The sequence below is a fragment of the Cyprinus carpio genome, chromosome A13, assembly GCF_018340385.1.
Source record: "Cyprinus carpio isolate SPL01 chromosome A13, ASM1834038v1, whole genome shotgun sequence".
Taxonomy (NCBI): Eukaryota; Metazoa; Chordata; class Actinopteri; order Cypriniformes; family Cyprinidae; genus Cyprinus; species Cyprinus carpio.
In genome coordinates, this window is record NC_056584.1 from 20,852,646 (window position 1) to 20,864,255 (window position 11,610).

Sequence of the window (11,610 nt, forward strand, 5' to 3'; positions counted from 1 at the left end):
TTTGTTTAAACTAAAAGAATAGGACAATAGTTCTCTTTTTTTTATGATGATTGTCTTATGAATAATTTTGTGACATAATACTTATAGCAGTTTTTCAGTTTGTTTGTCATTTTAACTTTAAACACTGAAAACATGAACTGCATACATTTTCAGTAAAAAAAATAAAAAAAATCCCAATGATAAAATTTAATCTCTTAAATTCCAAAAATATTATACAACATTGATACTGTTTTGCACAAAGCTATATTAGTAATAGTTTATCGAAAAGTACACCCATGTGGAAAACATGAAATATATGAAATATCAGTAGTGTGACAGCATTTGAATTGTTTTGATTGTATAACAATTAGTGTTGCTTTGTTTAAATTAAAGGTTTGGTTAACTTAACAGGTAATTGATGCAACAGATTTCCTTGCTAATAACCACTTTGATAAGAAAGAATTGCCAGGAATTATTGCAAACAGCTGCATAATTACTTATCCACCCCACCATCCAAATTACTTCACTCACATATGCAACATATGGTTTCCCAGACACAAAAACCAATGTTACTCACATATGGAAACTAAACAAAGCAACCTCGGTCACCGGTGTCCGTTTTCGACTCAACGTCTCTCCAGCACCTGACAGTCTGCCTGATTGAAAGCTTTCTTTTTCCAATGATATTCCTCTGAATATTGTTCTAGGTAAATAAATGTCTCCGCCATCTCTTCTACAGTCTAGTCAAACCTCCCGCTTGCTCCTCCCCATAATGAGTGTAAACACCCCAATTGCTGATTAGCTACAAGTGTTATGTGTTATCTGATCGGTTCAATCCACTTTGTTTTTTCCCTTATTTACACAGCCAGGACTATGTTCAAACACAATTTGGTTCAGCACACACACAGATCAAAATTGTTTGTTTGGGTGTTGATAATTTCCAACAGTGGTTCTCAGAAATCACTTACTGCACCTTTAGGACTCACTTACTGAACAAGACCCATTTAATTGCAAAAATAAAGTTATATATTAACTTTTAAGATAGACATAAAAATACAGAATTTTATAAAGTGCCATCAGAAAAGAAACAAATGCATTCATAAAGTAGAGAAAATCTTTAGTGCAAAAACTTCTATTAATGTAATTTGTCTTTTTTTCTGCTTTTACATCATCTGGATGTCAGGTTGATTATCGAGACACTGATCTCTCTGAAAGCCACTCTTTGGTTTCTTGATATGCTTCAAACTTCTCACGAAACTCATGAAGGAAGTTGTATTGCTATAAGAGATAAATGAGAAAGCATTATTAACAGCTTAGCTTTACGGTTAGGGAATGTGAAGCATTAAGGTTTTTGGATGTTGCCTCTTACCTTGATGGTCTGAATGGCTCCGCCTCCTCTCAGCTCCCTCAGGATCTCTAGAGCAGCACCGGGTGTTATGGAGACAGAGAGCTGCAGCAGCAAACATGCAGCAACTGTGACAATGAACCATAAGTTAAACTCCTAATCACACACACAGGACAGGACTAATCACACACACAGGACTAATAGTGACATTGCACCCTGTTTAAGCATTTGATACTTACTTAACCCTGAGCATCCCAGGCCTCCATAGCAACTGTGGGGGAATAAAAGCACACAGTTAAATGCTTTTAAATTAAGTCTCTTATTCTCACCAAGGCTGCAGTAAAGTAGTAAAATCAGTAATATTGTGAAATGTGATTCTTATTTTAATATACATCATTTATTAATAACAATAATAAATTAATTTATAGTAATAGCAATTAATAGTGATAGCAAAATTGAATTTTCAGCACATGATCCTTCATAAATCATTTTAATAGGCTGATCTGGAGCTCGGGAAAATGTATCATTATTATGAATGTTGAAAACAGTTGCATTTATTGTTTATTTAAAATATTATAATATTACAAGAGGTTTCTGTCATAATTTTTTTTTTCAATGCATCCTTGATGAAAATGTCTTGTAAACAATAATACTTTTAAATAAATTAATATTATATTTTAAATACATTTAAAATAAAGGTCAATTAAAACTAAAAGGTTTGATTTATATATATATATATATATATATATATATATATATATATATATATATATATATATATATATATATATATAGAAATAAAAATATAAAATAAGAATAAATATTAAAAAAAATCACTGATGGAAGAATATCTCTGAATGGAGTAAGAGAGAGTGCTTCTTACTGTATGACAGTCTTGCGTTGATTCTGCAGGCAGTGCTGCAGTTCTTCCAGAATGCAGCAGCATTGAGGAAGCTCTGGAGCGCCCCCGTCCGGGAAGGGGAGGTGGTGCACTCTGAGTCCATTCTGAGAATAAACCTCTAGCAGACAGGGCACCCTGTAGCGCACCAGCTCTCCTCTGGTACAGAACACAAACACGTCCTCCACACCCTGATCACACATCTCAGCTACACACAAGATAAATCACAGTCAGGACATCAAGCGGAGATCCAAAACAGTCAAATTTAATGTATTCAGGAAAACAAAAATATCCTTTAACAAACAACAATATAACAATAAAACAAACCATACTCATGCAAATAAACTCATATAGGTCAAAATGAAATGGAAATAATTATGGTCTTTTCTTTCTTATTGCGACATCCAAATAAAACAGCTTCTTGCTTCAAATGAAAGAACTTCTCAATGTTTGTATCTAAAGAATTTGTGCCTAAATACCACAGATTTTGATTAGTAAATGTGTTCTGGCGTCACCTTTAAAAGTTAAAAAGACTATTTAGCTTGCTATCCTAATTATTCATGATCAAAAACTTTATTTATGAATTTAGCACTGATTTTACCTTGCTCCTTCACAAACCGATCAGAACAGACCTGTAACCAATCAGTCAAGAACCACTGGTTTAGACCAGTACTGTATGTGTGTGTGACAGACAGACTCACAAACATCTTTCTGCAGGTTTTTTCTGATTTCTTTATATCTGCATCCTGAAATGAGCAGAAATTAGGGCTGCATGATTAACTGAAATAAAAGCGACATCATGTTATGGCTTAGTGCGATTATTCAAAGTGAACCGCAGCTCTGTGTTCATTTATACCCAACTAGCTCATGATCTAGTGTTTTTAGTTTGGTTTAAATTAGTATTAGTATTGTAATTTTACAATTGTACTGTAAAATACAATCATTATTTTTCTTAAAGTTTTTTTTATTATTATTATTAACACAACTAACATTGCAGCAACATTTTTATAGGCTTTATATGTTAAAAAAATGCAAGTCTACAATACACACAAGTGTAATGACACCAAGATCATTAATCAACCCGGACACTGACATATGAGAGCTGAAATGTGAAACTGAGATCCAAACAGCAGCTTGTTCTGATGGCTTTGGTTATCATGTAGGAGAGGAATTGAGAAACTTAGATCATTTCAGTCTAAACTGATCATATGTTGTGAGACATTACTAACAGGTTTATATATATTTATATTTATATATATATATATATATATATATATATATATATATATATATATATATATATATATATATATATATATATATATATTCTCGTTTGCACAACTCATATTTACGCACTCGACACCTCGAAGTTATTCGAAGAATGAAGCATTACATTTCTACATACAAACATAAGATGGTAAGCGACAGAGAGAATCAACAACCGAACAGAGACACACCACTCCGCACTGCGCATCCGCGGCTGTTTTAAAACATACTTAAAGGACTCGTCCAATCATGTTGCACATGTTTGAAAACCACGCCTCTGTTTGTAGAAGACACGCCCTCCGGGCGGTGTCCCTTAATCTGATGATTAAATATTAATGAGACGTAAACTTGATTAGTTTTATCAGCTTTTTCGGAGTGGGCTATGATGACAATGTGCGTATTTATTAAAACTTTGATTATACCTTTGAATTTCAAAGGTATAATCAAACAAATAATATCTGGGTTATTGAATAAAATATTTTGACCTAAGTTAAAATAATCACAAAGCACGTAAAGAGTCCCTAATCATCTCAGTGCATTCTAGACCTCTGATATGTGAGTGGAAGACAAATGGAGCTCTAATCAGCCGAAAAATTGCTCTTTTTCTGACTGCGCAGGAGCGCGTGAACGTTCCCGAGACACAGGACGGCGCGCGCAGTCCGTGTTCTGTTTCTCCTCCCGCAGCAGAAAAGACGCAGTGCACGACACCAGATAAACCGGACACCGGGACACAAGAGCTCAGGGATAGACACTGAACTGCAAAAATCATGACGTTGTCGCTGTGTCAAAGAAATGGAATAACATTTAAACTTAAAAGGAAATCTTAAAGATTTTCACTTCTGGTAAGTGAGCGCGCGCTGTACAGTCCCATTTCTTGCTAGTATTATTAATAATAATAATCGCCTTAGTTTGATCATTAAGATTTGTGTTGAATAGGCTGAAATACTAACTTTTTGAATTTTTTGAATTACTTTAGTGTCGTTTTCAGGCTGCTACTTACATTATTGATAGGACACTTAGTTTTACATCTGTATTGTACAAGACTGTAAACTGTTTTATGAAAGTAGAATATTATGCAAATATATTTTGGGAAAAAGGAAACTGATCATTTTTACATCTTTTTCCACTCTCTGCTGTAGGGTGGAGTTCTTTGGCAGGTATCTTCCCCCCACCTGGAATTCACTGACAGGGCGACCAGCTTTAGGTAAAACACAAGCACGCGCGTTGGTTTCATATAGATCAGAAACAGCCACACAACCCTTTCTGCATTTTTAGATTTTCTTTACTAATAACTTATTTAATTAAATAACTTATTTATTACAAGTTTTGTTCTCATGCTATGGGTGATTTCAGGTTTTGTTATTCATGCACTGGAAAAAATGCCAGGAATTTACAGGATTAAAGAGTATTATTTTACAGTAAATTACTGTAGTCAGAAATTGACTGTGAAATCAATGCATGCTGGGTCATTTTCAGCAGAATGATGCTAACATCACAGTAATTTACTGTTCTTGTTTTGCTGTGAATTCACATTATAAAATTGCCTTTAACTGTGCCACTGTGAGAATTGTGGTTGTTTACTACTGTAATTGTTTTAAAGTCACCATAATGGTGATCCCATTTGTTTGGGCTCTTTGACCTTGCATATTCATATTCAAATTTCTGATCGAGGCATGTCAGAAGTGTGACAAATGAAAACATTTGTAAAAATGATGACAAGCTAGAATATGAAATAAGTGAACTGCCTGATTTTAAGATGGTCAAAATATTCTTTGCATGAACATGATTTTATTTTAGCATTATTTAAGCATGAAGATTATTTAGTTGCTTATTTCATATTCATAACTGTTTGTTCACACTATTGAAGCAACTGCTGAGAAATGTCTTTGAAAAATATAAAATCCATATCCGACACACAAAACAGAACAATGGTAACACTCAACAAATAAAAAAACAACACTTACAACATAAACCAACATTACAAAATAAACATAAAATATAAACTGCTATAAGTGAACCAAAAACAAGTCCAATAGCACAAATAAAACCAACAAGAATTAAAAAACCAACAAGAATTAATAATTCATGCAATTATTAACCTGGATATACTATAACTTCACACTAACATTTTTAACAGTGTGTGATGACAAACGTGGATAAGATGATTATGAGTTACTATTCTTGTGGTGATAATTTGTTTAAAAAAAAATGATAAGATGGTTAGGTTAGTATAGGATTATACATCTGGTGACTAACCTCTCAAAAACTTACAATGGATAAGATGATCACAGATCGCTTCATGTAGTGAGTAACTTCTTATAAAACACGTTAAATGGATAAGATCTGCTAAGCAAGCATCAGACATAAGTACTGAATTGCTGTGCATCTTACTATGCCAACATAAATCTCAGCGGTCGTCTGGCAAATAAAGCCTCTCCACAGAGAATGTTTACAAACCTTTGAGACTGTGTTAAATGATGTTTGTGTATCCTCACACAGAAAATGAAATCTCATGAGGGAGAACTGGAGAGAGAGATCTCTAAGGTAAACAAACACACACTGACTTTCTTCAGCAGCTTAAAAAAATAACAAGAAATGTATATGAGCATTGTAAACATTCATATGTCTGTTAAAAACACATTATGGGTTAGTATGTGTAATTACTTGTGATTAGTAGGCCTGAAAAAAGTCACAAGTCATTTCTAGCTATACTCTAAAATATTAAACTGAATAGAAATTGTTCTTTAACAGCTTAATCTACATAAAGTAATCAAAATCTACTTTGGAGTGTTCAGTCTCACCTGATGGTCATGTGGATGTGTTCAGGTTCAGGGCATGGTGTGTGAGTTGCGGGCAGGGTTTTCTCGAGCGCTGCTGGAGCTGAATCAGATTCAGCAGGGAGACACTGAGCTGCAGAGCCAGCTGGAGGACACAAGACATGGCTGCAACAAGCGCTCCCTTCACCTGGAGAGTCTGGTGCTGTCCCTCAAGGTGAGGTCTTGTAAATCTCTTCTTTGGTTCCTTTTAAATCCCTCAAAATGATGCTTCCTCGTTTCCTTACTCCTCCATCCTCAAGCCCAAGTAATCAAAGTTAGCCATCTTGAAAGCCATCTCAAATCTCAGATTGCACCACGAGGAGGTGAGGAACGAGGAGCTGTAAGCGAGGATACACAGGTGTATCCTTTGTGGAAGTCTTTCTTGTCGAAAAACCGGATGCATGTATAAATTCTCCTCCCCTTTACATCTGAAATAATAATTTCAATTTATGTGTTACTTTTGCTATTTAAATAAACCATATGTCTCATATTTAAACACAGTATCTTGCTTTATAATGAATGTCTTAAATAACCAAACTTTAACAAGGGCAGATCACCTGATCTCATTATACTATGAATTGAAACTACACTAAACAAAAAAATAATAAAATAAAAAAAAAATAACCTCTCATTCCACCCCCCATACTTTCTTCCATGAAACCAAACCACTAAAGCAAACGAGGATATGCAAATAAGAAATAAGAAGCACCCTTTATGTGTTTGTCATAGGTTTGTTTTGATGTATGTCTCTTTAGGAGGAGCTGGAGGAGGTACGTTGTCAGTTTCGTCAACTCTGTGAGGCACAAGAGAGAACGCCACCAGAGAATCCAGGAAGAGAGAAGTAAACACACACACACACGCACACTGACATGTACACATTTACATTTAAAGTTTGACTGAAACTGCGCTATAGTGTTGATGTGTGTATGTGTGAATGCAGTAATGGAGTGGACGACAGTAGCGGACAGAGTAATGGTGCTGCAGAGGCTCCTCCCCTTTCATCTGTGGGTGGAGATTTCCTCATACACTGTTACCTGCAGGGATTACAGGTGTGGCAGTGGGCCAGACAGAATTCAGGTGAGCTTTTCTTTTTTGGGGTGTAAAAAGAAAAAAGGGTTTTTAAAAGGGTAAGGGTTTCAAAGTGAAAGTTTTTATATAATACAGACTACAAAAACACAACGATGAAGTCATGTGCATGCATATTACATGTTCAGTCTACTGGAATGTATATGTTTGTGCATAGCGCATACTGTTTCTTTAGAAAGGGACATTGCCAACTACTGGCCTGGCGTGCCTAATACAGCATTTTTAGTCGTTTTCACTGATCTGTGAAAACGGGGATCGTTTTGACAATGTTGTCATCTGTATGTGTAACTTTTCAAAAATGCAAAGGAAAAACTTTTCTGTTTTTAGTACAATCATTGTTTTGTAAACATACCCTAAAATACATATTTTTAAATATGTTAAAGCAACACTATGTAACCTTTTCTACTCAAAACCGTGTTTTGTCCTTAAATCACTATGGTAAGCCTATAATAACTGTTTATATTTTAGAGTGGTTGGAATTAATTTCCTGGTTAAATGCATACTTTCATCATTTGTCTGTGCGTGTTTCCATGTTTTTGCTATTGTTTTCATATTTGCTGAAGGTAATGACTGAAAAGTATTCTGACCAATATTGAGTAGGCATTGTACATAATCAGCCCTACAGAAAGCGGTTAAAGCAATGCAAATATGCATATACATATATTGGAGAATGCAGATAGCATGTCAATAGCAAAATAAAGCAAAAACCCAGACATTTTAGGCTATTTAGAAATCTCAGCCAGGACTTATGGTCACCCTACTTAGTAATCTCCAAAAATTGCCAAACTTTTGTACCTCAAGCCATCAGATTCATCCTCACAAAACAGCAGTGCCCAAGCACAACATGCATAATTACTAAAACAGTGTTTCTCTGAAAGTTACTTGTATTTTTAGGCTACAGACGCTATAGAAGGCCAAAAGTTACATGGTGTAGCTTTAATATATTGAAATAAAATGTTAAGTAATATAACGTGGCAAAAACTAATTAAGGCGATGCAAATGATATTTAAAAAATGCTTAAACAGTCTAATCACATTACAGTGAGTTTTGTTTACTGTTTCAGGTGCAGATTCTCTATCCTGTCATGTAACACACAGCTGCCTACGGCGGGGTAAATAATCTGTTCCCCAAGCCTTTGAACTGCTCAGCATTCACACGTGGATCCTCATGTCTCTCTGTTTCTCTGTCAGGCAGGAGGCGGGGTGTGGTGGAGATGCTGTTGCAGTCTGAACGTGATTATGTGTCTAGTTTGAATCAGCTCTACGAGAAATACAAATCTGCTGAGCAAAAGTAGAGAACTATAATCACTATCTGTGTGTTTCATGTAATCTCTTTATTTCTGTCTGTACCAGGCACTATAACAAGTGTATTTGTGTTTGTGAGACAGTGTGGCGTTTGTAAAGCACATTGATCAGATGCTACAGCGCCACCTGCTGTTCCGTAACACCCTAGAAGAACGACTGACCACCGATGAGAGAAGCTGTGCTGCTGGGGATGCTTTCCTCAACCTCATTGGACAGAACAATGTAATGCCATTGACTACTAAAATAATCATATGTAGTCCAGTTTAAAATTGATCAAAAGTGACAGTAAAGACTTTTACATTGTTACAAAAAAACTAATCTAGAATGATGTTTTTGAACTTTCTATTCATCAAACAATCCTACATTAATATCACATTTTCCACAAAATGCGAAGCAGTACAAGTGGTTTCAACATTGATAATAACGAATGTTTCTTCAGCAGCAAATCAACACATTAGAATGATTTCTGAAATTACACTTCAGAAAGACTGGAGTTGTGATGCTCAAAATTTAGCTTTGCATCACAGAAATGTATTAGGATAGAAAATGCTTATTTTAAATTATAATAATATTTTACAATATTACTGTTTTTATAATTTCATTGTTTGTCCTTCTGCAGAAGTCTTTCTCTGATGCATATCTTGGATACGTGGCCAGTCTGGGAACTGTCCTGAGAACAGAGATCAGTACAACTTCACCCCACAGCGACCCACAAAATGCACAGGCAAAATATTATGAAAAATGCTTAAGCACACAGTGATGCCTGTTTTGTGTTTAGCTCAGCAGTAGTGAAAGGACTATCAAATGAATCTACAGCAACCAGGCCCAGTTATATCTAAGTGCAAGTATATTGATTTTTACTTTTGCATAATATTGGTTTCATGTGTTTATGTTTTTATGCTAGGAGGAGAAAGAGAGCTTCAGACTGCTTTCATTACTATTTGCTCCTGTTTCCCGCATCCACAAATACCTGAACATCATACAGGTGAGTCACATACTTGAAGAATAAGCTTGATATAAATGAATGAAAAATATGTTAGCAGTAACACACACACACAATGCTTGTTATTTTGATCTACAAAGGCATGTAAATCCTTTAGTTGAGACTATTCTAGCTGCATGAACTTCTGTGTAACCCGTGATGTGTTTGTTTTATGTAAACAGCAGAGATTTTCATAGGAAAAAAAGGGGATTGTAAACTTTTGGGTCTGGAAATCCATGATTACTGGATCCTGTATGCATTGTAAAAATAATTTTAAAACATTCAGTAATAAAAAGATCTGATTTATGCAGTGATTAATGCTATAGCTATCACAACATACCCTACTGTAACTTAAAACAGCCGTTATTATTATTATTACGTTATGATGAATTTAGGTCAAGATACTTTTGAACCTCTAAATGCAGAAATATGGAAAATGTTGTGATGCTAGACGTGACACTGGGGTTGTAGCCCATGAGTGGGCAGTGAATGCTAGAGCATAGTCGAGCAGGGTCCAGATGGCATTTACCGCACTGCTGAACTCATGCCACCTTTGCACACTACTGCACTACTGTCTGAGACAAGTAGTGCAAGCAGTTCAGTACATACAGTATACATTTTCTTCCTAAAATGCAGTTTGCTATTTTCGAAGTGATTTTAATTTGCAGTGTTCCTACAAAAGATATTGCATCTTCTCTATTGCATGCCCTGCTTCCACCAGGCTCTGATACGCAGTTCTGGCTCTGGACATGCAGACTGGTGTTCACTGCAGGAGAGTGAGCGGGTGCTGTGGGACCTCTGCACAAGCTGTCACATGACTTTAGCAAAGACCGGGCCGTGCAAAGAGGGGGAGGGTCCTGAACAAGGGTCAGACTTATTATTTTGCCGGTTTGTCTGTCATGTAAATCGCTCTTCTGAAGTGCTCTTCTGTTTAACTGGATGAAACTGGCTTTTGTGGCAGGTGGTTGATGCTAATTTTAGTGTGTCTGCAGTTTTAGAAGCAGGTGCTGTGCTGAGAGCCCCGACTGTGGCCCTTCCGCTTTTACCAAGTACTGTGCCAACACTAATGCGAATACAGCCAGCGTCACAGCGGGCGCAGGCATAGACAGCACTGTACACCAGAGGAAATGCTGTCGTGTTGGCATGTCACGGACGCTACCTCGGCCCAGTGGCATTTTAAGGTACTCCAGCGTAAAAAAAAAAAATATATATATATCAATGCAGCCTATTGATCTTTTAAAATCTGAAAAAAAAAAAAAAAATCTGATCAACCTCAATATGAAAGCAGTTTCTATCTGATTGCAAAAGATGATGCAGATCTTAAATATTTAATTCCCATATAAACATTTTAATGTAGCTACTTTCATAATTATCATAATAATAGATACAAATATATTATCATTGCTGAACACACTTAGAATAAATACAAGAAAAAATGTTTGATTTATATATTTAATTTATTTAATTTTCATTACTAGAGCTGAAAATGAATACAAGTCATAAAAACATGGGCATTTCTAGTTATACTTAGTTTATAAAATATTACATTTGCTTCTTTTGACAGTGAATTACTGTTGAAATTGTTCTTTGACAGTGCAATTTGCATAAAACCCTAATTTTTTTTTTATTCAATAATTGCATTGAAAATGTATATAGTTTTAAGGCTTTTCTTTTTTTAGCTGCTTTAATGTATGACAAAAATGGCAAAACATTTGGAACTGCAACAAATCTAAATGTATTAATGTACTGAACAAAATCAATTTAAGCATGCAGGTACAGATTATGTGTATTGGAAACAAATGGCAATTATTTAATTTTCAAACAACATGTCATTTTCATAATATCAGTTTTTTTTGTTTTAATAAAACATACATGGATGAATCATTCACAGCAAGATTTAAAACATGTATTTAAAAAAATAAAATATATACATT

General features: G+C 35.1%; 2 protein-coding genes across 2 annotated transcripts; one reads left to right on the forward strand and one right to left on the reverse strand.

The window, feature by feature from the left end:
• Positions 1-835: 835 nt before the first annotated feature.
• On the reverse strand, positions 836-2,483 carry LOC109078094 (cyclin-dependent kinase inhibitor 3-like). Its single transcript, XM_042769314.1, has 4 exons — positions 2,208-2,483; positions 1,564-1,595; positions 1,349-1,452; positions 836-1,257 (listed from the first exon to the last, which is right to left on the reverse strand). The coding sequence occupies exons 1-4, from the start codon at positions 2,423-2,425 to the stop codon at positions 1,168-1,170; spliced, it is 444 nt and encodes a 147-aa protein (XP_042625248.1). The 5' UTR covers positions 2,426-2,483; the 3' UTR covers positions 836-1,167.
• A 1,533-nt stretch (positions 2,484-4,016) lies between these two features.
• Positions 4,017-10,990, forward strand: LOC109078064. The gene is made up of 13 exons (XM_042769316.1): positions 4,017-4,330; positions 4,628-4,692; positions 5,988-6,032; positions 6,315-6,479; positions 7,060-7,145; positions 7,245-7,381; positions 8,454-8,501; positions 8,581-8,680; positions 8,778-8,916; positions 9,314-9,418; positions 9,599-9,679; positions 10,398-10,543; positions 10,669-10,990. The coding sequence occupies exons 3-13, from the start codon at positions 5,991-5,993 to the stop codon at positions 10,973-10,975; spliced, it is 1,356 nt and encodes a 451-aa protein (XP_042625250.1). The 5' UTR covers positions 4,017-4,330; positions 4,628-4,692; positions 5,988-5,990; the 3' UTR covers positions 10,976-10,990.
• Positions 10,991-11,610: the final 620 nt, after the last annotated feature.